We start from the raw sequence: 27248 nt of genomic DNA, 5'->3' as shown, positions 1-27248 counted from the left end.
TTAAGTTACAAATTGTAATTCAATCTGTTTAAATTATTTTTAGTTTTAGTTATATTGTATAACTAAAACAAAAATTTGTACACAACATGAAGTATTTAAATTTAAACATGATCATATGGCTATTTTGTTAAAACAACAAAAATGTATTATGATGAAACAAAGTGCATCTCTCAGTTTTGATCATGGGACTGACTGACAGCAGAGCACATCATAACTTGTGCTACCAATATTGACCAAAAGGGGGTGTCACTGAGCATTACATTGAAAGAAATACATACAGCCTACATTATACGTCTATTGTGCAGATGTTCAAATCTGATGCCATTAATGTTCTATTTTACATTCGCTGCACTTCTTCGCAATTGAATGAAAGGGTGATGACTCTTGAGAGTGCGTTTTCAAGAGCCATTAAAGACTAGGCTATAATAATTTATATCTAACTAATTAAATCAGTAACTGTTTAATAATAATTAATAAACACCGCACACCCACACCCCTTAATTGTGTCACAGTTTCATAGTTGTTGTGTAGGCAGTGGTGTAAAGTAACTAAGTACATTTTCTCAAGTACTGTACTTAAGTACAATTTTGAGGTATTTCTACTTTACTGGAGTATTTTCAATGTTCAATACTTTTACTTCTACTCAACTACATCTCTGAGGCAAATAATGTACTTTTACGCCACTACAATCTTTATTACTGAACATACATTAACCACTTCAGCCCTATATACATTTCGGCCATTTAAAAATAGCCGATCTACAAGCTCACAATGCTTCCCTGTGAGCTTGTAAATTGGCTAGATTGGCTAGATAAATACATTTCATACATTTGAAAACTTGTGAAATGGACATTCTGCATAATGAGTAGCCTACTTTCTATTTTTGGTACTTTAATACATTTTCCTACCAATACCTGTGTAGGCTACTTCTACACAGTCCATTTTTAATTCCGGACTTTTTACATTGCAGTATTGATACTTTTATTTCAGTAAAAAAATTAAGTAATACTTTTTCCACCACTGCAGACTCGGAGAGAGTGAATGAGAGCGGAGCCCCTGTGGGTTTTCCCTCTGCATCCACTTGCACTGCATCTCTCCATCCTAATCACTCAGCCTCCTATAGCAGAGCAGACAGTGAGAGAATGATTTATGCCCAACACCGCTGCGGTTTCCATCACACTTCTTGGAATAAAATGACCAGATCAGCTCTATTAATGTGCGTTCTATTGTAGGAGAAGAAGTGCATTGTTGGTGGGAAAAGAAGGGAAATTGTAAATTGAAGAGAGGAGGTGCGCGCGAGAAGTTGAGTGATTTACTGAGGTAGGTAAATGTATTGATAAGAATGTCATTCTCTTTCAGATGTTTTAATTTTTTTACGTGGTTTACCAGAGGTGCGTGATGCTGGTAGCCTGGCAGCTGTGGGTGATATCATGGGTAAATGATTTAATAAGTGCAGGATTGTGGCGGTTGTGACAAAATAAGAGACAAGAAGATGTAAAAACACATTTCTACTTTGAAAGAAGTGTTCGCGCGTGTGTGTATGGGGTGTACGCGTGTTGTAGCTCTGCATTATGAGACTGTTATTTTGAGTCAATTTTATGTTGACGTGTATAGCTACAATGACATGAACATATCTGATTTAATTGTATGATTGCTGTTTTTGAAAGCAGTCTGTTCTTGTTTGTCACGCATTTAAGTGCAGAGCGCACAGGTGATTAGACTTAACTAAATTATGTCTGTACGGGTCACTCTACAATTAGGAGTGAGAGAGAGTTTCCACTGCGCAGTACTTGATTGTGTGTGTGTGTGTGTGTGTGTGTGTGTGTGTGTGCGTGCGTGTGGGTGTGTGTGTGTGTGCGTGCGTGTGTGCGTGCGCGTGCGTGCGTGCACTTACCAAAAGTATACTCATTATACAGAATGTCCCATTCACAAGTTTTCAAATGTATAAAAATCTTTTGAAAATAGCAGATCTACAAGTTCACAATGTGCATTGTGAGCTTGTCCATTGGCTAAACTAGAGTTTTCAAATAATTGTAGTGGAGTAAAAGTACAATATTTGCCTTTGAGATGTAGTGGAGTAGAAGTAAAAGTACAGAACATTGGAAATGCTCCAGTAAAGTAAAATTACCTCAAAATTGTACTTGAGTAAATGTATTCAGTTACTTTACACCACTGTGTGTGCATGTGTGTGTGTGTGTGTGTGTGTGTGTGTGTGTGTGTGTGTGTGTGCGTGCACGCGCGCGCGCGTGCGTGTGTGCATGTGTGCGCGTGCGTGTGTGCATGCGCACGTGTGCGTGTGTGCATGTGTGCGCGTGCGTGTGTGCATGTGTACGCCTGCACACACACACACACACACACACACACACACACACACACACACACACACATTACATCTTTGCAGTATGTTGTGTCAGATTTTGTCACAATTACCTCACCTGGCTGCTCTGTCAGGTGTCCACATAGAGAGATGATTCAAGTGAATGTGACTTTACTTCCAAAAGTGACTTTGCTGTACATGTATTGTAACTGCAACTATGGCTGAGCGTGGAACTCATCAGGGTCTCTGTAAATACCCCCAGCGTCTGGGACAAATGCTGAGTAAGTGATTATAATATGATTATGGCACATTGCACTGTTTTGGGCATAGTAGGGTATGCTTTAAAAGTTCTGCTAACTTACTCAGACTGACATAGTGGATGCTGACGAAATATCGTCCCACAGAGGAACACTAAAGTGGGATAGGTTATGTTCCATATACTTACTGTACAATACAGCTACTGTAGTATGGGTACAGCACAAATGATGCAAATGAGGTCAGTACAGTTCTTGTAATGTGTTGCCAATATCCTTTGAAAAGTGTAGCCATGTCCAATTCTGGGTAGCTCACCTTTCATCCAGCATCAATTAACTGAACCAAACATGCACTATAAGCGATTAAGAACGTGTATCATACTTTGTCATGCTTATTGAAGCTGTACTATGTACTACCCTGGATTTGAACCCGGTTTTCTGTGCAAGTGCAGATTTTTTTTTAATAGAGCCTGCCTGCTTGCTCATGGGATAAATTGAATTTTGACTATCAGGTCAAAATATGTGGGATCCTGTGTCTGGGTGAGACATGACCTTTGACACGATCTGAATGTCTCAATAGAAGAGCAGGGAGACAAAATACAACCACCCCAATTGTATAAGTTATATTGTATTAACATACTCCACCATACAGATTGGACAACATTTTTTTTTTTTTATAATTTAAAAGAGTTACATAGTGCCGCTTTAAGTATATTTATTGAGTGTAAAAACATATTGTCCCTTCCTGATGATTGATCTAGTGGCCTTACGCCTTACTATGGACACTCTTTAAAATTTGGAACTATTGGTGTGAAGTTTCTATTTGCAATAAGTCATTCGTTAACGTTGTCGAGGTTGATATTTTGTTTTGTTCCTTATATTATGGGGGCTTGTGTTTAATGAAAAGGGTCCTTCACGGGTAATAGAAGCAGCTTAACTTGATTCATTAAGTCACTTATACAGCCATTTCACTCCTTCACACTCCATTAAATGACTAAGTAGTCTAAATGAATGTAAACGATTGCTCCGGTGTTTTAATGTACAGCTGGCTACCGCAACAAGTACCAGATAGGAGGGGTCTGGACAATGTGTGGCATGCCTGCTATGACATGTCAGTATCTTAGCAACAGACCATATCGTTCCAGCACTCTGCTGTTGGTACTGTACGTGTTTTTGGACACATGGTCCTGTGGTGCTCTGTAAAATCCTGAGAGTCATTTTATTCCTGAGAGCAATGAGCAAACGACTTCACACAAATTTGCACATTATGCACATTTATTAAGGCTGTACACACACTACTAAAAACTTTCCACACACATACTTCCTCCACTTTAGACTAACTGTATACATAAACATATACAGAATACAGATACATTTACACGCATGCACACGCGCACACACAGACTCAGTAAATATTTATTATATAATATTTGTATCGTTATTTTATTGCTATTAATTTTGTCATGTTGCTACAACATTGAGGAGCTGAAATCACACAAAAAATGATTTGTTAGTTAAATTCTTTGGGGGAGGGTATATTTGAGTATCTGAGCCTAGTTGTCACAACCGTCCATTTTCCAAGTCATTTGGTTGCCAAATGGAGGCTTGTATGTGTTTGGCTTGGTAATGCTAGATGTTTCTTATTTGTAGGGGGGGACTCACAATTGTGTTTGTAATTGAGTTGGTAGTATAATTTTGTCCACTGCATAGCTTTTGTGTTTGTTCCAATTGGCTGCATTGTCCCAGCAATTTGATAATTTGCTCATTGCTCAATTTATGGTGTCATGAATTTATTTTCCTTTTTTTGCATTTCTCCTCTATTCTTGATAGTGACAGTCAGTGAGGGAGAGAGACAGGAAAGGTGGGAGAGAGAGAGAGGGGATCACATGCAGCCAAGGACGGATTATCCATTGGGCCAGGGGGGCCCTTGACTCTCAGGGGCCCTTCGGGGGAACTGGGCTGCGAGGCCATCGACAATATACTAAACTGAAATGTATAGATTAATCAAATTAGATATCAAATATATGTGCCCCCTCCTCTGTATTTACAGCAGTGGTTAGAAGGGTTTTTGTCACTCACTATATACAAGTAGTGAAATGTTGGTGCGGAATGTCTGCAAGACTGCACAAGTTAATCATTATTACATGCACATACTGTGCATGCACATACTGTACTTTAGGTTACAGACTGTAAATCCTGTATGATAGAATGTCTACAGGTGTTTTCTTGACCCACACGTATGTCTTAAAACCCGAGCGGTGGGGGGGGGGGGGGCTAAAAAAGATGATTGGCCCAGGGGCCCACGCGGGGGTTAATCTGTCCATGCAGCAAAGAGCCTTGTGTCTGCTTCGAACCCAGGAAAGCTGCGGAAAAGACTATAGCCTTATAGGTCATCTCATCTGATGCACCGTGTAAAGCTTTGGGTCGCCCAACCCAATCACCAGAGAAAAACAACTTACCTTTCTGCAAACCACGTATTGGTTGAATGTCAACATTTATGGAACAAAAACACGCTTCCTATCAACACTTCTAGATACGGACAGATATGTCCACTCAACACAGTCCATATGGAAACTAACCCTGGGAATGGTCTCATTTACTTTCATTGACATGTAGCGTACTACTGTGCTATATGCAATTTTGCCACGTTATGTGTATGCAAATCAGACAGGGCCGAGTCCCCAAGATCAACACAACATCACACCGCTCGAAACGGGGACACACTTGGTAAACGCCTCGCTCAGGCACCCCTCAAATCACTCCATAAAATCTGTTGCATTGGTTGGCAAACTCCACAATGTCCTCTTTTATTATTTTATTAATTTTTGCTGTCTATAGAAGAAACATAATCTCGGTTTTCTTCTGAAGCTACTTGCAGAAGGGAGAAAAAAAGGGGGGAAAAGCAATCTTGAATCTCTTATAGTAGTTCTCTGTTTGAACAGGAAAAAGTAATGATACATTCTGTTAGACAAATCATTCATCATTCATAACTGAACGTTGTGTATCACTTCCTGGGAATAGGGAGAGAATACTTGTAAAGATTTTGCAGGATGCAGTACTGGGGCTCTGGAATCTTTTGTGTTAAAATCTGTGTTTGCAGATTCACAGATATGTAGAATCTGTGAATCTCTAATATATGGGATCCTGGTATGAAAAAGTGAGAGCCCCTGTGCTATGCCATTATCTGAGTTTTTTAACAGCCTGCACTGTGACATACACCAACCCTGATGCTGAATTTCTCTCTGTTAAGATCAAAGAGGAAATTGAAAAAAAAAAAAGAATCTACACAGAAAAATGTGTTAATTTATCCATTTGTAACCCTGAGAGTGAACAAATGGACAAGACATTTGTACACTCTCAGAGTTAAATGAACACTACATTTACTGTGTACCTTTGCTGAATTAGGATGCTAGGGTGGTAAGTGGTTAATTAAATTCCTTGAGTTGGGTCTATGCCAGGGGTCTTCAACAGAGGGTCCGGTACCCCTAGGGGGTTCTCAGAGTTACTACAGGGGGGCTGCCAAATGTGTGATAGGATCTTTTTTTTCCTTCTTTTTTTACATTAACCACTTGAACCCTAGCATCACTATTCTGGGGAACATTAGCCGAAAATAGCAGATCTACAAGCAGCTTCTAGAGCAGCTATTTTCGGCAAAGAGGTTTGGTGTTGAGGGTAAAAGGAGCAAACCAAGTACAGGCCAAAGTTCACGTTTACTAACTATTGAGGGTTTAAGTGGTTAAATGTCTGAAATAAACAACACAACACTGATCAATGAAATCTATCAAAAGTTTAATCTGCAACACAATTGTGTACAATGTAGTGAGGGGTCCCCTGCTTCATCTATTTCTCAGCTAAGGGGTCCTTGGCCTGAAAAACGTTGAAGACCCCTGGTCCATGCAGTTGTTTTGTCTCCCTTACTGTTACTGCCTCTGAGCACATCTGAAACATTATTTGTATTTGTTCATTTATGTTCCCCCACAGGGCATTTTCTCGGATCCCAAACCATGGCCTACACGCTAGGCTCGAATTCCGAGGGCCAGACACCGAGTGTGGGGCCCCAGCACTGTGTCACCAGGGTGGAGCTGTCTGTCGTCGGGGCCAACTTACTGGACAGAGACGTGGCCTCCAAGTCAGACCCATTCTGTGTTCTCTTCCATGAAGTGGACTCCAACTGGGTGGAGGTAAGGATAAAGGGTTGGGATCCTTTATGGATTTTGAACGATTCCGGTTCCTTAACGAATCCCTCTTAACGGTCCAATTCCGTAACGGTTCCCTTTTAACGATTCCTGTAAGGGGTTCCAAATGGACCCTAACAGGTCCATATGGCGGTCCTTGAAATGTAAAAGTTTGAGAACCCGTGAAGTCCACATACCAGCTCTGACAGTGTGATCAAAACTGGTTCCAGAAACGGTTCCAAATGTGATGGGACCGATTCCGGTTCCACAATATTGGATCCGGTTCCTCCGGTTCCGGATCCCAACCCTAGTAAGGATAAAGGCGATAGATAGATAGATAGACAGCTAGATTGATAGACAGATAGATAAATAGACAGACAGACAGACAGACAGACTGGCATTTAGAGTTATAATTGCATGGTTTATTGGAGAAAAGTATAATAGCGAGTTGAACACGCACTGCAGTGGACTGCCATGAAGTTTGGGAGAAAAGTGCTGCTGTGTGAGTAGGCTGGTGCTTCAAGGCCTTGCTGTATAGCTAACTGCTGGCTGGTTAAAAGAACAGGTTTTTGTGGTTGTGTGTGCGTGTGCATTTGCTTGTTCCATGAGTTTAAATGAGCGTGCGTGCAAGCGTGTGTCTTCTAGTACTTGTTTTTGCGTGTGTGTGTGTGTGTGTGTGTGTGTGTGTGTGTGTGTGTGTGTGTGTGTGTGTGTGTGTGTGTGTGTGTAGGCTGGTGCCTCAGGTCGTCGCTAGCTGTTGGTCAGCAGGGCACTCGCCTCCGATGTGAAATTACCAGGCGTTACTATGGCAACGGGGATGGAAACAAAAGCGCAGTGCTCCCGGAGTGAGAGAAAATATAGAGGAAAAGTGAAGCTATCTCGCCCGTATCTGCTGTCTTTTCCTCTCCGACTTTGTTCATCTTTTTCTCTCCCTCCCTCCCGCTATCTCCTTTTTTTTTTTATCCCACGATTTTGTAACCCAATTTTTTACACCCAGTGCCAATTGTCTATGTAATCCTGGGCACTACACTCCCTCTGCCAACCTAGGGAGGCCAGGGCCGAGCTCATGCCTCCTTCAATGCATAAGAGCCATCTGACCTTCTTATCACCTAACAGGGGAGAGTTTCCCCGGTTGGACGTAGCGCGTGGAACTTAGGAACACGTTATTCCAACCAGTTCCTTTCCCCTCCATCAGGCGCCCCGGCTGGCCAGGGGGAGGCAGTATTGTGACCAGGATTACTACATGTTTTTGTGAGGGTACCTACACTAGGAGACACGTCTATCTCAGTTTTACTTTGTCCTGCTCTCTCTCTCTTCTCTTCCTTAGTCTTATTTTTGGCGCTCAGTTCTTCTCTCTATATCTCCTTCACTCCCATTCACCTCCCTCTCTGTCTGGCATGGGGCTGAGCAGAGAACAGGCCAGGAGAGGAGAGGAGAAACGAGATGGGGAGGGGAAAAGAAGGGAAGAGAGGCAAGGAGGAGAGGTGAGGAGTGATCTATAGATAGCTCTAGAGGGGTGAGAAGGGGGTGGGGCCATCTGGGGGAAGGTGGAGGGAAAGAGGAAGAGAAGGTGAGAATAGGAGAGAGAAGGTAAAACTGGGGGAAATAAGGTGTGAAAGATTAAAGATAGGGGGAGGGTTGGAGAGGGAAGGGGAAAAAAAGAGGATGAAAAAGAGGAAGGGAGTGAGAAAAAAGAGGAGAGAGGAAGAGAGAGAAGAGGGACAGTGTTGGGTAAGGTGTGTGTGTGTGTGTGTGTGTGTGTGTGTGTGTGTGTGTGTGTGTGTGTGTGTGTGTGTGTGTGTGTGTGTGTGTGTGTGTGTGTGTGTGTGTGAGAGAGAGAGAGAGAGAGAGAAAGATGTTCTCCTGGGATGGAGTACTTAGCTTTCTAAAGAGCGGCTGATAGAGGAAGGACAAATATGTGATGTAGATTAATGGGGGCCAGAAGAAGAAGAGGGTTAGAAAGTGTGGTAGCAGCTAATGCTGGTGTAGCACATTCTGCACTGCATGTTGAACGCCTTCCCAGATCCCTACCCTAATCACACACACCAAGCCCATTCCTAAACGTACTGTAACCATTTCTTAACCGGCGTATACCTACACTTAACCATGTCTCCTAATGCCTAATCAAAACAAATGTTAACCATAACCCTGTAACCTAATACCTGAACAAAATCAATTTGAACCGTGCCACAGGACAGCTGTATCATCTCTATAAATGTGTGGAATCTCTGCATGCCTGTCAAGGTTAGCCTGACACTCGGCCTGAATTTTCATTTCGTTTCACTCCTGAATCGCTTAGCCAGAATATATTTGTTAATGGCCGTGGCTAGCGATTCAGGGGCTGAAGCCAGTCTATGTCAAGGTGTGAGTTTATCCAAATTTGGTCAAATAAAATGTCTATGTATTTGACAGTGAATCATTGTGTTTGCATTATTATTTATACCCATAATAATTCATATTTCCTTTAAAAGACAAATAGTGCACTATACACGTATGTATCGTGATGCATATGGTATCGCTGTTAAAATGTATCATTACATCCCTACTATCTATCTATCTATTGATAAATGCACAAAATCTCTGTTAGTCTGTCTGTGTCCCCCCCGCGTATCTCAAGAACCGTCTGACCGATCGACATCAAACTTGGCGTGTGTATCGCCGAGGACCCGAGGGAGAGATACAGTATGCTGAGTGGGAAGTCGCTCGGATCGGCAGTTGTCCAAAGATATCATCATGCTATAAATCCACAAATCTCTGTATCTGGTTGTCTGCCCGTGTACCGTTTATGCCCATTGAGATCCCTGATGTCATCAACATGACATCACAGTACTGACGTCATAGACTAGCCTCCAAGTACTGTGATAATAATGTGCACTGCACTAAGTATACTCTGATAACGGGTACAATGGGTATTGCTTAACCAGAGGGGCATGCGTTCCCAACTGGCATCGTTCCCAACGGGTATCGTTCCCAATGGGAATCGGCCTAGTTTTTATAAAAAAAAAGAAAAGGAGTGCTTTTAGTGGTGCTCAAATCTCGGCCGGGAGGCACACCCCAATAATAATACTTATACACTGTATGACACAGTAATATCAAACTGCATCTCTCTCCCTCTCTCTGTCTCTCAGTGTGTGTGTGTGCATGTGTGCGTAACAGGTGTGCGCCTGCCCTGTGCGGAGTCTTTGTCATGTTTAATATGGGCCTTAAAGGTAGGGTAAGTGATATTTTTTGGTTAAAACAAAAAGTATTTTGTTAAAAGGTTAAAGCACTATATTGTGATAGTAATCATTGCTATAGAGTGTTTGTTCAGTAACAGGAGTCTCCCTGTCTCTCCAGCTCTTTAATAAACAGAAAATACATTTTTAGGTAGGTGACAAAATCTCAGCCAATCAGGAGAAAGTACCCATTATCAGCTTCATTTTGATAGTGTTCCAGTTAAAAAAAAATCTTAGTGTCATCACTTCCAATTTCACTTGTTTAATCTATATCCTGATTGAGTTCTCTATCCTGATTGGATAAAATTGGAAATGAAACTGAAACTGAAACGAAAATGCATTTTCTGTTTTATAAAGAGCTGGAGAGACAAGGAGACTCCTGTAACTGAACAAACACTCTATAGCAATGAGTACTATCAGAATATAGAGCTATTTAACACTTATTTTAACCAAAGAAAATCACTTACCCTACCTTTAATCAGATGTGGGCTTTAACTGAACGTCTCTTCCCTGTCTTTCTGTAGGTTCCATGGTCTCTCTGTATCTCTGTCTGTGTGTGGTGCACGTGCACGTGCACGTGTGTGTGTGTGTGTGTGTGTGTGTGTGTGTGTGTGTGTGTGTGTGTGTGTGTGTGTGTGTGTGTGTGTGTGTGTGTGTGATAGGTGCCGTGGTCTCTCTGTGTCTCTGTCTTTGTATGCGGACACCGGACAGTGTGGCGCGCGCACGTCGCGCGAGTATAGATTACGCACACTCTGTCTCACTATTAATTGATCTGACAGCTTGAGCTCATTCGGCTAATTCGACTCCACAGCCTCGTAGACATACTGTATATCCCATACTCTACTCTGGAGGGATGGAGGGAGTCTGAGATTATGAGTTCATAAAAATATGATAGCTGTTGTTGAAGAATTGGAAAAATATTCAGGGGTTGAGTTCACAGACACACACAGACACACGACAACACACACACACAGGCAGGGGCGAAAACGTAATCTCCGAACCCGGCATTAAGTCTAGCGGAGATAAAACAAAAAATCCCCTTGGGAACCGTAGCAGGCAGTCTAAAACCATTGTCATTACTGCTGTGCAACATGTCATCAGCCCCGGATGCTTCTAACCTCATGCCTAAAGATAAGCAGCTGTAAGCTCAAATCAAATGGCCTTCGTAGCAGGGTGCTCTGAGAGCAGTTTGGGTTCCTAATGCGATTGAGCACTGGTGTCAAAGAGCCTTTCAACAACCTGGTGCTTAGCAACAACGAGGCTGTGGTTCCAGGAGACCATATAAAACAAGAAATGACAAAGTCATAATATACCCGCTTGCGGCAGGCTATTTTTGCCCCAATCTGCAGCACAAAATGTAAAAGTAGTCATTAAAATAAAATCTCAGCCATTCGAATGCAACAAAAATAACTCCACAGAGGTTCATTGGTTGGCTACCAATATAAAGTGTGTGTGTGTGTGTGTGTGTGTGTGTGTGTGTGTGTGTGTGTGTGTGTGTGTGTGTGTGTGTGTGTGTGTGTGTGTGTGTGTGTGTGTGTGTGTGTGTGTGTGTGTGTGTGTGTGTGTGTGTACACAATATCAATGATAGTGAAAATAATTGATCTACAATCTCACAGATCTGCTATTTTCACCAGCTGATATAGTTACTTCATAATGTAGCCTACCCTTACCCAAGTCAAAACTACAGTGTTTCACTTAGAAATGTATGAACAACAAAAATGAAGACACACACACACACACACACACACACCCAGGAGGACTGGTTGATAGTGTTGTATGCATTGTTCCTGGACAAAAGACCGGTGGTGACCAGTTAGTATTCATTTATGTATGAAAGAAAGAAACTATTTTCACAATAGACGAAGTGAGTCCATAGAATACAGGTAGCGTAAGGGCAGTCATGTTAAAAACATCAACAGTGGTGGAAAAAGTACTGTAATGTTTTACTTAAGTAAAAGTATCAATACTGCAATGTAACCCTAACCCTTTATAAAAGTGAAGCTCACAACTTGTCTTTTGATTTCACTGTTTGAAACAGCTAGGCTTGAGTTGTAATGCATAACTGCAAGTTTGCCCTTTTCACTACTGGCTTACATGAAAGAAAAACCCAAATGGGTCCATTTGGTTTCATTAATGTCTTTTGTAAATGTACAAGCTCACAAGGCGGCGATGCGTTGTGAGCTTGTAGATCTGCTTTTTTTCTGATAAAATGCAGCTGATTTTAGCGTCATACCTTACATGAAAAATGTTGCTACAGTAACCTTGGTTGTAGTGTGTATTCATTCATTTGTAAACAGGGCAGTCATGTTAAAAACTAGCCTGGTAAACCCTCCCTCCGGAAATCTCAATTCCATTTCATTTCAGGAGTGAGTCTGGCCTGATCCGCCTGTCTGCAATATTGGCTGTGCTGGAGTTGACTGACAACCCCTTCAGCCAATGATAATTTTTCCCCTTCAGCCAATCAGCAGTTCACCAGTCTTAATGTGACGCGACGGGACTTTTGAGACAGCCATACCCAAAATGGGTTGCCTTTTTCGGGTACAATGGTGTCACTGCCCGCCCCTACCGGTTCTCTAATTATTATTTTTTAAATAGGCTTTGTCATGATTAATTGACCACATATATGAAGTTAAACAACTAAATTCTATCCAAACGATATCTTATAAGTAAATTCCGTGCCTCAAAATAGAAGTTAGAGAGCTTTTTGAAGTAAAAAAATAGCGGAGAATTGGCCGCACATGAAAAAGATGGCTGCCGTTCGTGTTTTGGGCTCACTCGAACTCGCCACCTGATTGGCCAACGTAAGCTGTCAATCACAGAACAATGAGCGACGACGCTGATAGGCGCGTCCGTTTGGCATACACAGCCAATATTGCAGAGAGGCGGTTCATGCCAGACTCACTCCAGGAATCAAATAGAAATTAGATTTCCGGAGGGAGGGTTTACCAGGCTAGTTAAAAACAGCAACAGTGGTGGGAAAAGTACTCGTACTAGTGTTGCCATGTATACTAATTACAGGCGACCTTGTTTTCTGTGAAGTTGCTTGTAAATGTAGGTAGTTGCTTGTTATTTGTTATTATTTTGTTGTGAGCTTGTAGATCGGCTATTGCCAAGTCGTCTATTATCAAATAGCCGATGCATATAGGTTTAAAGTGCTCATGTAGCCTAATAGTCACTTAAGTCTTTGGGCTTGTTTTCATTGACCTGGTTGCTTATTTTTCTCTCAAAATCTGGCAACCGTGTCATTGTTTAGACCAACGAAGAAGAAAATGGCGGAAGTGATCCTCTTTTCCAAGGCCCGTGTGAAAGACAGTATTATGTTGAGAAAATATAAAGTCATTACAGCACCATAACATGGTTAATACATTTTATTTTGGGATGTACAATACATGAAAATTACGAGAGTAATAACGCGAATTGCGTCGATAACTAATGGGGAGCGGACATTAGCGCGCTTGGCTAAAAACAGTTAGTTAGTAACATGATACAAGCTAACTATTAGCCAAATTCGGCTAGCGCTCGGAGGACTGCATAGTCCCATAGCTTGGGAGGACGAGGCCGCCCGTTCAGAGTATGGGAAAGTATCCCATTGGCTTAAACGACAGCCAATGACGCAAATCTGTCGAATGCAAATGAATCTGTCGAATGCAAATTTATCTGTCGAATGCAAATTTGTCGAATGATGAGTCGTAGGTCTGCCTCTTCATAGACCCGCAGCTTTCGCTAAGCGGGTAAAAAGGTACAGTAGGATAGGCACATCCCCACAATTCTTTAAATCCCAAAAATAATCAAGTGAAGATAAGGGAATGTCTGCACGCGATATACTGCTCTCTCGTCTTTTTATTTTATTTAATCAACAATCTTGAACAACGTTCCGCCCGTGTAGGGCTTCATCAGGTCCTACGCGGGTGAAACGTTGTTCAAGATTGTTAGTTAAATAAATAAAAGAGACGAGAGAGCAGTATATCGTGTGCGGACATTCCGTTCTTCTCCAGGAGACAATGTACCAGTCTAGGCTGTTTGTTTTGTTATTTTATTTCGCACTTTCTTTTCGTGGATCCAAACAAAAAATCCAAACAAACAATCCAATGGTTAAAATGCTTATCTTCAGCTTCCTATCATGGTCTCAGATTGTCAGGATTGACATTGCTACTAAAGGTCTGGCTTTTAACTCTGTAGAGCTTTCATCATACTTTACATTGTTTGATTCGATTAGATCTCAGGTTGGTGGGGTAGGAATATGTGATCTAAGAAGCTCCCTTTTCTAGTTTGGGCTGTGTTTGTAAATGGTGGGAATGACTCATGGGAGCAGTGCTAGGGTTCATCGATCGACAGGTGTTTCCTGTTGTCCAATTGAGCTGTCCTCTGTGCTGGGCTCAGGGCTATACATACCGGTACGCACGCCACCAGAGAGAATGCCAGTAGAGAGAGAGACAGTGAAAATGTATAAAGGACTAGCAGATCCAGCAAGGTTGGGCCAGCAAGCACTCATGCTACAGTGACATAATGACCAATCGGTGGACTGGGACATTTATACAGTTATGTGGCCGTTCTCATGCATTTATATCCCTTGTGGGCTGCTCCATCAATTTGAAATTAATATGAAGGGACTAAGATGTTTATTTTAGTATGCTGCGAAACATTAGTCTTTAGGAAATCTAAAGCTATGGGCTGTTTTATGTTGCTCGACACTTCTTACTTTACTTTAACCCATTCAATCCGGGAACGCATCTGTGTCATTTTAGATTTTAGCTATAACCATTATTTTATACTTTGGCTATTCAAAAAGAGCAGATCTACAAGCTCGTAGCCGCGCTACAAGCTTGTAGATCTGCTATTTTTGAAAAATCGTGAAAATGTGTGCAAAGTTTCATGAGATTAGAACTAGAAGGCATTCTATCAGTGTATTTCTATATATCGAGAGTTGACCCTTCTAATGTCTACTCTAAAGGTCATTCTTTATGGTGCTTTGCATGAGTCAGATTGGAGAGTAGCAAGGCTAGGGTGAATATTGTCACCAAACCACCTGGTTTAGACCACACAGATCAACACCAGACTCACCCTCTCACGTACACCCACACACTGTCTGTTGGCTCAGGCTGTGTCAGTGTCTTGTTTGTGCTGTTTTCTCAAAGTCTTGAAGAAATGAAAAGATAATCACATCATTACCATACAGTATGTTGGTTTTTCAAGGCACGTAGCAGTAGCAGTAAAGGTTAAAGTTGGAATTGGGGTTTAAGGGATGATTGTAACCTATATACATTGTCTGGGAGAGTATTGTGTGGTATTGAATTTCACTGCATTTGAAGGGGATATAAAATGCTAGTTTGAACTGGCCATCATAGAAATCCCTGTTCATGCATTTGCTCAACCATCTGCTGTATCCATAGATAGTATGGTTTCATCCGAAATCTGTCATTTTGGTAGGACACAAGCCAAAACCTGTGTGTGTGTGTGTGTGTGTGTGTGTGTGTGTGTGTGTGTGTGTGTGTGTGTGTGTGTGTGTGTGTGTGTGTGTGTCTGTGTGTGTCTGTGTGTGTCTGTGTGTCTGTCTGTCTGTCTGTCTGTCTGTCTGTCTGCCTGTCTGTCTGTCTGTCTGTCTGTCTGTCTGTCTGCCTGCCTGCCTGCCTGCCTGCCTGTCTGTCTGTCTGTCTGTCTGTCTGTCTGTCAGAGCTAATCTCCACCGGGGGACGCTGGGGGCGTGTTCTCTCCTCTGCGTCATCAGTGCCCATACCCTAGGTGGTAGTGATGTGCGGGTTGGGTTTTTTCATGACCCGCCCCGCCACGGAACCCAACCCGCCTCATCCCGCCCCGCGAACAGATATATAAATCTATGGCTCAACCCGCCCCGCGACCCGCGGGGCGGGTTGAGCCCCGCGGGTCGTACCTATAATTCTGTTAGAAAGGTTAGAAAATAATCTTCAAGTATACACCCCAAGTGTATTCAAACAGTTTTTATTGTTATTATTCTTATTCTTGTTAGGAATAAAGACAAAACAAGAGCATGTGATCTTTTATTTATTTTTTCGTGTGAGAGCGGCTGACCCGCTCACCCGCAGCCCGCATAATTGCCTCTGAAATCCTGACTCGACCACCCGCGCCGCGGGTTGACCTGCGGGTTACGGGTCGGCCCGCTCATCACTACTAGGTGGGGTTGGCGAAAGGGTCTCTCTGTGTGGAGTTTGCATGTTCTCCCCGTGTTCCCTAGGGTAGGTACCCTCACAAAAATATGCAGTAATCCTGGTCACTATACTGCCTCCCCCTGGCCAGCCGGGGCACCTGATGGAGGGGAAAGGAACTGGTTGGAATAAGGTGTTCCTTCCACACGCTACGTCCAACCAGGGAAACTCTCCCCTGTCAGGTGATAAGAAGGTCAGTTGGCTCTCATGCATTGAAGGAGGCATGAGCTCGGCCCTGGCCTCCCTAGGTTGGCAGAGGGAAGGTAGTGCCCAGGATTACATAGACAATTGGCACTGGGTGTAAAAAATTGGGTTACAAAATTAGGAGAAAAAAAAAAAGAGCTAATATCCCAAACCAATGGACATCAGCATCAAATTTTTGTGCACGCTGCCAGTAGGCCAAGGAAGACACGCAAATAGTTTTTTTCAAATCGCTCTCATGGTGGCGCTATATGACTTTACACTATGTTGGGAGGGTGCTGTGAGTGAATAAATATAATTTGGGCTTGCCATGTTAGTAATGGAGGCAGGCCGACGGCCCATTATTCCGATGTCCCAATTGTCTGACAAATGTTAGGTTACTGAGGATCCTGTAGGTTACACTTTATAACATTAGAAAGATCAGACCCTTCCTCACGCAGGAGTCAGCCCAGCTCCTTATCCAGACATCAGTCATATCAAAACTTGACTATTGTAACTCACTCCTTACTGGCCTCCCGGCATGTGCACTTAAACCCCTCCAAATTATCCAGAATGCCGCAGCACACTTGGTCTTCAACCAGCCAAAAGTTTCACATGTCTCCTCCCTTCTCTGCTCCCTCCATTGGCTCTCAGTTACTGCCCGCACAGAGTACAAAACACTGATGTTGGCCTACAAAGCAATCAAAGGTATGGCACCCCCATATCTTAAAGCCTGATCCAACCCTACAACCCCTCCCGCCCTCTCAGATCAGCTAACACAGGGAAGCTGTCAGGACCTTCCCTAAAACATCCGGGACAATGCTCCACACGTCCCAGACTCTTCTCCCTTCTGGCTCCCAAACTGTGGAACGAACTCCCCATGAACTGCAGACTCACTCCCAATCTTCCGCCGTAATCTGAAGACTCCACCTTAGCCCGTAGCACTTGCCATAGCACTTGCCCTAGCCTTGATGACCTTGCTGGCTTATGCAAACGCTAAGATGTAATTTAGATAGCATGTTATGTACACAGATGCCAGGTCATTTGTAGACCTGGCACCAGATTATAGATAGTTTGATATTATACTGTTTAGACTGATGATAGGTTCTTGGTTAACCTATGATCCTAGATTACTATTTCTATGCATTTTGATGTATTACCTCGTGTTGTCCTTGCTTACTGTAAATCGCTCTGGATTAAGAGCATCTGCTAAATGCCTAAATTGTAAATTGTTAGGGTAAGGCCTAGTTATAATGAGTGCCGTCGGACGGTACTTCAGAGCAATGGTAAGTCAGACAATTGGCATGGCACCTTACTGACAGCTCCGCTCTGATTATGCTGGAGCACTTTGCTGGAGGTGTTGGATTACTTTGCCAGATTTAGCATATTAGACCGTAATTGACTATTTTGCCCAGGCATGTTTGAATCTCAATTTTAAAGCAGCTGACAGACAACCCCCCTTTCAGCAGGGAATGTGAAAAAATCAAATTTCACATAGATACAAGTCGGTATAATCATGGTCCTTTTTTGGGGACATAATTATAAGAAAACAAATTTTTGAGGCCCAATGACAGTTATGTCCTGAGGACACAAATAGTCCTCTTTTCATGGAATGGCCCTAGGGATGTAGTTAGCATTGGGTTATTATGTTCGTTAACAACTATTGTAGCGCAACAGCTAATACGGGTTCGGGAAGATAATATTTCTCAAAACACTTTTTTCCCCCCTTCTTTCTCACCAAGTACTAAGCTAAGCCAATAGCTGAGTAACAAAGCTGTGTTAGAAAACAGAACAGAAGTTCATGGGTTTGAACATACAAGTCAAATGTTGACATTGCGAGTTTGACACCATCATTAAAGCAATAAAAAATGTATGTGTTTGATTGTAGTATGTCTCATCTATCTCTGTCTAAAGCTATTTTAAACGTTTTTTTCCCCTCTTGGTTTTGTCTTCAAGATCGGCCGCACAGAAACAGCAGTGAACAACCTGAACCCAGTGTTTGGAGTCAAGTTTCAGGCGGACTACCATTTTGAGGAGGTGCAGAAGCTTCGATTTGCCATGTTTGATGAAGACAAGTGTGCAACACAGCTCTATGAACATGACTTCCTGGGAGAGTTTGTTTGTACGCTGGGAGTGGTATGGAAATAATTGTTCCTTTTAAAATTCATGATTTTTAATTATTGTAGACCATGATGCATTAGTCTCCATAGCAGTTTGTGGGTTTGTGTTGAAATATCAACAATATATTGCCACAGTGTGTATTTATTCCCACAAGAATGAGACAAAAACTGAAATGTAATCATTCAACCATGTCCATCTTATTCTTTAGTGTGTTTGTGAATGTGGACATTAATTCAATATGTTTTTGTGAAGTAACTAAAGGATTTTGTGAGCGCTGTTTCAGTAGCACTAAACCGTAACCTGCTACTGTACATACACTACTTCTGGTAAGTGTTAAGCGCTGACTTTAAAATGCCATAAATGTTCACTTCACTTGTACTTGTGTCTGCTTCTTCACCAGATTGTATCCAATAAGAAACTTCACAGGCCACTGCTTTTAGCCAATGGAAAGCCAGCTGGGAAGGGAACCATAACGGTAAGAATAGAGTGTTTGGCCCAACCTCAATGTTCACCTGGATGCCGTTAGCATTGATCCCTCACAGTCTTGCTCAAGGACTCTATTTTAGTAGCTGCTAGAGTGCTATCAAGAGCACTCTAGCAGGATTTATGTCCAAAATGCACCCACAGTTATGTATGTATTCATTATGCTGTATATGTACAGTGTACTGTATATATGTGTGTGTGTGTGTGAGTGTGTGTGTGTGTGTGTGTGTGTGTGTGTGTGTGTGTGTGTGTGTGTGTGTGTGTGTGTGTGTGTGTGTGTGTGTGTGTGTGTGTGTGTGTGTGTGTGCGCGCGCGTGTGCGTGCGTGTGTGTGTCTCTCTTGCTCACTTCTCTTTCACACATAGACACACATACTCATACTGTCAGTGTGGTTGCTGTTGCTGGCTCTTTCTAAGTATATAATTGACTATAATTGTGATCTTGTCGATAATGACAATGATGGTGATGATGATAATGATGATGATGATGATGATGATGATGATGATAAGGACAATGATGATTTGAGACTGTTAATCATTTTTAATGACGTTGTAGCTATTGCTGTTGTCCGTGATAATAATGATGAAGATGAGGAGGAGGAGGAGGAGGAGGAGGAGGAGGACATTGTCCGTATTTTCATCTGCAGCTAATGATGCAATTGTAACTGTTGTCTTAGATAACAGCCCAGGAGCTGTCTGACAACAGAATCATCAGTCTGACCCTGTGTGGGAGGAAGCTGGATAAAAAGGTAGCTGGTTACACCCACACACACCCGGGCATGGGAATATACACACTCTCTCTCACAGTGCATGAGAACACGCATGATGTTTTAAAACGTGTGCTGGCCCGCACGCACGCACGCACGCACGCACGCACGCACGCACGCACGCACGCACACACACACACACGCAAGCACGTGAGTACAGTACATTGTATACAGTATGTACTGTACTCCCACTCAAAGCCTTAGGCCACCCTCCAATGCGCTGTATAGTTAGTTGTGGGATCGCTTTAGCTAATCCCACAACTAATGTTATCTTCACTATTTATTATTATTATTATTATTATTATTCCCCCCGTTTTCTGGGTCATTTCAATGGAGAAATGCCATTTAGTGACGTCATAATGCATAATGCCATTCTAGTGAATGGTAATGCCATTCTAGTGACGTCATAATACTGATTGTCATTGTATTATGACCCTACTATAACACTACTAACACTATCAATACTTAATACCAGCTCAACATTCTTAGCGATCCCACACTGTTTCTTCAGGAACAGTACTTTCTAGTTTTGAATGAAAACCTAAATGTACAAAATCTCTTTTGTTTTGAGAGACTTCAAGGCATAACAACTAAACCTTCTCAGTTTTGTTTTACTTGATCACCTATTCATAATATTGATTATTCATTAACCCCCTGTGCTTTCTCTCTAGAGTCTTTACTCTATATTTTGGATTAGATCATTATAAAAGCACACATTTTAAACAAGTGACAGATGCTTTGATTGAAAGTCACCACTCACCACCATTTTTGAGTATTTAGCAGTGAGCAAAATATTATACTGTATGTTAAAAGTTCTTGTGGTGATTATCCCAGACAGTTCCACTTGGTTAGATCCTTCTCAGTTTAAATCACCATCTGAAGATGAATACAGGTAACATCTTTAATGTAATATTACATTACAATTATTGTTGTTTTTCTACAGGACTTCTTTGGTAAGTCGGACCCTTATCTGGAGTTCCATAAACAAGGAGATGATGGCAAATGGATGCTGGTGCACAGGACAGAGGTGAGTTCAAGTTGGGCTTGTGAGCTGATACTTTCCAGTAGTAGATAAATCAGGCTTAAGTATTGGCCAACATGACTCTGATAACTAGCAAATGTGGCACATTGTATCATCCCTTTAATAAAATGGATGAAGCTAGCAGACAGCATACCCATAACTTAGTAGGCTGTGACTGCGAAGTATCTACATTTTGTTTGTTGTTTTAGGTCATAAAGAACACCTTGGATCCAGTCTGGAAGCCTTTCACTGTGCCCCTCATCTCACTCTGCAATGGAGATGTGGACAGAAACATCAAGGTCAGTGGTGGATGGTTGCTGTATTTGTCATTTGCACATGCAGGCATATACATTAAATAGAAATGTGCTTGGCTCTGATACGGTACATTTAACAAGAACTGGCGAGAATAGCTGAACCATATGAATCTTAGCGTCCCTATTCTGGGGTGAATATTCAGCGAAAACAGCCGGCCTACAAGCTCACAACATGTCACGACGTGACGATAAGGATAAGGATAATTCCTTTTAACAGGACGTTCATGAAAGTCCTTGCGGGCTTGTTTCCAATGAGGGCCTGTGAGCAATTAGGGGTTAAGAGTCTTGCTCAGGGACAAATTTCATTTCATCGACACATATGCTGGCGTGGCCTGGAATCGTACCTGGGGCAACCAGGGCCTCTGGCTCCCTAGGCGGGCTCACTAACCACTCAGCTATGGCCGCCCCTATGGAGTATATAGGTTGGTTAAGATGTGCGCACCCCATCCATGCAATACACTTTCAGTTTAGCTCTGACCGGCATTCAGTGCACTCATCATTGAAGGAAATAAGCTATCGCTACACCTGCTGGTGCGTGTGTGCGGCGGAGATTGAGCAGTAATGTACTCACTGTATGGATAACATTAATCCTGAATGATCTTATCAGCCTTCCTCGTGATTCCTCACAGTACAAGGAGTTACTAGACAGGAGCTCTAAACCGGCGATATTGCTGACATCATTTACACAGTAAACTACATAAAGTACGAATGAACCCAATGGGCCGTAATGCGTTAATACCCTGAAATAAAAGTCTAAGTCTAAAGGCCAGTCCACACCAATGATTCGCAACTCCTTGCAACCATTTGCAACCATTATCCCAAATGGCAATTGCAAGGAGTTGCATTGGTGTGGACTGGCCTTAATAACGCTGTGGCTTCCCAGTGCTGTCAGTTGTTGGAGGCTAGTCTGGAGTGGATCACCATATTTGGGACGGCTGACCCAAGGGGGGGGGGGGGGGGGGGTTCCACACCATAGGGGAAGATGCCGATGTTCCTGATGCCATCAATATGACATCAGTCATCTCCATATTTGGGCAGAAACACCATATTCAGGCAGAAGTTTGGGGATACATACAGTACATACATAGAGTAGAAACAACAAATTGCCATGGCTGACCTCTTCGGCGCCACACTATGAAAACAATGTAAGAACTCTTTCATGGAACGTTGTTATAAGCAGCAGCTTGAGAGATACCAGAATAATTCAGTTGTCTGCTGGGTCTCCTTCTGGGACGAGGATTCATCTGGCCTGTATGTATGTTTAATTTGATATTTTGGGGCTCATCTATCTACTGTATATAATATATACTATAATTTACCAAATCGCTGTCTGTGTGTCACTCTGTGACTGCCGTAACTCGGAAAGCGCCCGACGGAACAGTCACAAACTTGGCATGTGTGTCTCATATGACCCCTGGGGTGTGCATTGCTGATGGAAATGGAACGACTCGCATCGTTCATCGTTCCCGACGTGCATTTTCATATAATTACATATTTTATATATTTGTATATAATTTCTACATGACATCTACCACCATCTACACAATGTTAGCATAAATTCAATCAAAATGTTCATTGATTACAGCGATAGCATGCTTGTATGATGATACTGCGATTTATGACATGACGATGATGATGATGATAATCCAGCTAATCCTTTATATGTTGACAGGTCATTTGTTATGACTATGACAACGATGGAGGCCACGACTTCATTGGTGAATTTCAGACCACTGTCACTAAGATGAGCGAAGCACAGAACTCAATTGAGGTAAAACACTAATTATCAATGAATTCATTCCTCTACTGTATTCATCTGTCTCACTGTCTGTCTGTCTGTCTGTCTGTATCTATCTATTTGTCTGCCTGTCTGTCTGTATCTATCTATTTGTCTGCCTGTCTGTCTGTCTGTCTGTCTGTCTGTCTGTCTGTATCTATCTATTTGTCTGCCTGTCTGTCTGTATCTATCTATTTGTCTGCCTGTCTGTAATCATTGTATTGCAATATTATTACTTTTACGCATTTGTAAAAACATACCATTTCCTAACCACTTATATTATACTGAATATCCCCCGTGGGATCAATAAAGGTATCTAACAATGGTGTTTTAACCCCCAACCCACACAGTTTGAATTAGCCTTTCTTTTGTTTTTATCTATCGTGTTTATTGATTTATTTTTGTGTGTTTTTTTCTCTTCTTTTCTGTTAAGCAAAACTAGCCTGTTACGCTTATTGGTTTATGTCTTGTTTTTCTAAATCTATTGTTGTGTTTATTGATTTATTTCTTGTGTTGCCTTTTCCTTTTCTGTGAAGCAAAACTTTTGGTTCATGTCTTGCACTTGTCTGGCACTTTGTGACTCTTAAAAAGGTGCTATACAAATCAAGTTTATTATTATTATTATTATCTATCTAAATATATACTGTATTTCTTTATACAACAAATAGCTAAATTAGCTAATTTACAAGCTCCCAACACGTCACATCACAACTTGTTGTGAGCACCACCTACGTAGAAGCACTGCCTGAGGCACGACAGCTTAACAACACCGTAGAGCTCAAGACCCTGATGTTAGATAGGAGAGTGTGGAGGGCAGCGATTCAGGAGTCCAGAGTTGGTGTTGGCTAGACAGCACTCTTGCATTGCATCGCATCGTAGATATGCTATTTCACTTTTTTTGAATTTTTTTATTTAGTTAAATTGTGATTTCACAATACCCAAATGGATTAAATAAATGTAAAGTATATTTCATTCAGTCTGACCAGAAGCAAGGATGAAACATATCCCCACCAGCAATAAAAATGAATGTATGGGGATATCAAAACCAGAGGAATTCCCCATAAAATCAAACCCCTGCTTTTTCTTTTTGTTAAGATTATTTCTGCAGCATTTCATTTTTAATTTGTTTGGAAATGAAGGATCGTAGAGACAACAAAATAGAAGAAGCATGTGATGTCGTCACCTTGCTAAACTAATGGCCTAAGTCATTTTTTGAGGAAAATGATATTTTTGCCTAAGTCAGCTCCTCATGACACTGGCCACCTCTGGTATAATCGCCCATCTCCTAATTGAAAAGGATCATGCTGTTCACTCCCCTTTTAGTATAATGGCCTAACTCCCTAGTGTGACTTAGGCCAAAATAGGATTTTTTTTTGGCCTAAGTCACATGGTTTTGTGACTTAGGCCAAATTATTTACTGATTTAGGCCATTTTTTTATTTATTTTTTGGCCTAAGTCAGATTTAATCCTATTTAAAGCTATTTAAATCTCTTATGTTACATAACTGACAGACAGTGTTATTTTTATTTAAATAGTCATAATTTGTTACAAACATTTTGGGTGAAATGATTAAGAAATATCATATAGTTTTGTTTTGGATCAATTTTGAATTTTTCCTGAAAAACTTAAAAAAATTACATAGGCCATTAGTTTAGCAAGGCAACGATGTGCAACTTGCCATGATGAATGGAAAACACAGCCCTAATGTATCTGAATCTGTTCTCTAATGCACTGGTTCCCACACTTTTTAGCTTGAGACCCAAAAGAGAAATTTGATGTCTCCCCTTGACCCAAACTAGTGAAAATAGCCGATGCTATTTCCAGTACTTTTTTTGGGCTTCTGTCTAGAGTTCGGGGCCACTACACGGCCTCACATCTACGTGGCACCACTGATCTGACTGATATGCCCATATATGGAGATCTCTCTGTCTGTCATTCCTTGTCCCTTTCATGCCCACATATGGAGATCCCTGATGTCATCAGTATATGCCCATGGGCATGTGACAGGGTTATGTCTGAGTCATAGGTCCACCCACCTGCCGGCCCTCCCATTAACCAATTTTAATAAGGATCAAATTATTTTCTTTTTTCTTTTGACAATTTCTGAAATTCTGTTTTATTTTTAATTTCTGAAAATGTTTTCTTTCTTTTCTTCCTCTTTTAAAAAACGTTTTATATAAAAATGCAATTCATTATTATTATTATTATTATTATTATTATTATTATTATTATTATTATTATTATTATTATTAAATGTTTTGAAATAATAATAATTCAGTTTTAAATGGTGACCCATAAAAATGGGTTTGCGGCCCAAAAATGCGTCCCCACACACTACTCTAATGGAGGTCAGTTGACCGAATGAAAGGTTGTATACAATGTACTGAGAACCACAGCTGTGGTTTGCCGGGGGAGAAGCATCAGCATGTTGATTTAAAAAAAGCAGGCTCCATTATCAGCTTGACCCCAGATTCAGTTGTGGCCAAAGTACTCAACCCCAGTACTTGAGTCAAAGCAAATACTCCTGGTCAAATATTACTCAGCTACAAGTGAAAGTTGCTCTGTTAAATTTGTATGTGAGTTCAAGTACTGGACTATGCTTTTATGCTTAAGTATTCAAACGTATGAATTACAATGTACATTTCAATGCATCGCTTCATGATTTGCTGTATGAAAAGTGCATCTGCATGCTTTGTAAAATGCAGATGAATTGTTTAGGTATGCTTTTACGCCTGTTGTAGACCCGGGGAACAGAACTGTATAGCCATTAGTAAATGTACAGTTTCACTGCAGAAAGGTGCCTGCATGTGTGTACAGTGTGTGTGTGTGTGTGTGTGTGTGTGTGTGTGTGTGTGTGTGTGTGTGTGTGTGTGTGTGTGTGTGTGTGTGTGTGTGTGTGTGTGTGTGTGTGTGTGTGTGTGTGTGTGGGGCTGTGCACGCATGTGTGCGTGTGCATTGCAGAGCAGCTGAGCCACATACAGTACCTTGTTCTCCCACAGAGTCTGTTCATGTGTAGTAATGATGTTTGGGGGGAAAACAGAATAACGAGGAAAAAAGACAGACTGGCAAGGGGGGTGGAGAGGCAGTATAGAACTCTGTGTTGGATAAAAAGAGAGAGGTTTTTGAGATGTTAACACAACAAGATATTTTGAGATGTCTGTCACACAAGACACCTACTGATTTAAGTTATGCATGTGTTAGTTCATTGTGTATGCATGTCTATGTGTATGCGTGTGTGTGTGTGTGTGTGTGTGTGTGTGTGTGTGTGTGTGTATGTGTGTGAGAGATATTTGTGTCAGCAAATCAAATACAGCTCAAATACATGTGAGAGCTCATATGATTATGTTCGTGACTCCTCTGCTCCATTTTTCATCTCATTTTTGCAGTCATTATAGCGTAGAATAAAAACAAAAGTGTCTTTATCTGCCACTATGATTCTAGCTCCATACACAACACAATGGAACAGGAGCGCACACCTGTAATGAGGAGGTGCTGACCACGGGAGATATGTAACTGTTTAAAAGAAAAGAGGTCGCACAACTCGTAGCCACGATACAACTTTTTTTAATTTTACCAACGTTTTGACACAAAAAATTCTTCAGGGTATACAATACCCTGAAGATGACCTATTGTGCCAAAACGTTGGAAGACCTATTGTGTCGAAACATTTGTAAAATATAAAAAAAAGTTATTGCACCGTGGCTAAGAGTTGTGCGACCTCTTTTTTTTAAAAACTAATCTAATCTAATCACAACACGCACTCACTGCTATTATTTTAAAGCACGAAAGCAAGAAAATATCACTACGTATTGACGGTCGAAGATTGTCACCAGATGTGACATTATCAACAAGCTGGACTGTTTTAATGAGCATGTTATTGCCCCGGGCTCCTTGTCTGAATTAGTTACCACTGCAAACTCATTTGGAGCTGTTGACATGGTATTTTACATAAATCCTGGAAATAATAATAATAAGAAATAATCTAATCCACAGTTTGTACAGTCATATTCTTTTTTTAAAATGTTTTTTTCATCTTGTCCCTATATACAGGTTGAGTTTGAGTGTATCAACCCCAAGAAACAGAAGAAAAAGAAGAATTATAAGAACTCTGGGACTATCATTCTTAAGTCATGCAAGGTAATGATGGATGAATGGAATGGACTGCAATAGTGGCAACAAATACCAACAGCTAAAACCGAACCACGCTCAAGTAGATTATAGCTGGCTAGGTACTAAGTAATGTTCTGAGATTAAATCTAAATAGAGTGAATATGAAACAGTGTTGACGTATACAGTAGTATGTTTTGCAAACTGGGCAGCCAGGTGCCGCACGGGTGAGGTTCCTAACTGTGGAGACTGGGGTTTGGCCCTCTCGCTTGGCCAGTCGCTCCAACAAACTGCTGGTGGGAAGCCGGCGGGGACGTTGATCTCTGTTGCTGAAATAGCA

General features: G+C 41.6%; 1 protein-coding gene across 2 annotated transcripts in view; it reads left to right on the top strand.

The window, feature by feature from the left end:
* The first annotated feature begins 1203 nt into the window (after positions 1 to 1203).
* The window catches only part of cpne2 (copine II), a 55373-nt gene continuing 29328 nt past the window's right edge, over positions 1204 to 27248 (top strand). The window contains exons 1-9 of one of the 2 annotated variants that reach the window (XM_080437927.1): positions 1204 to 1320; positions 6553 to 6752; positions 18277 to 18456; positions 18842 to 18916; positions 19600 to 19671; positions 20633 to 20716; positions 20920 to 21009; positions 22697 to 22795; positions 26852 to 26938. In XM_080437927.1, the coding sequence (XP_080294053.1) occupies positions 6576 to 6752; positions 18277 to 18456; positions 18842 to 18916; positions 19600 to 19671; positions 20633 to 20716; positions 20920 to 21009; positions 22697 to 22795; positions 26852 to 26938 (864 nt within the window). In that variant the 5' untranslated portion in view covers positions 1204 to 1320; positions 6553 to 6575. Of the gene's footprint in view, positions 1321 to 2476; positions 2599 to 6552; positions 6753 to 18276; positions 18457 to 18841; positions 18917 to 19599; positions 19672 to 20632; positions 20717 to 20919; positions 21010 to 22696; positions 22796 to 26851; positions 26939 to 27248 lie in introns of those variants that run through there. The other variant, XM_080437926.1, reaches the window with a different exon arrangement.

Source organism: Gymnoscopelus braueri, assembly GCF_963280865.1.
Source record: "Gymnoscopelus braueri genome assembly, chromosome: 9".
NCBI classification, from domain to species: Eukaryota; Metazoa; Chordata; class Actinopteri; order Myctophiformes; family Myctophidae; genus Gymnoscopelus; species Gymnoscopelus braueri.
The sequence above is the reverse complement of the archived record's forward strand: the minus strand, read 5'-3'. Positions and strand labels throughout refer to the sequence as shown.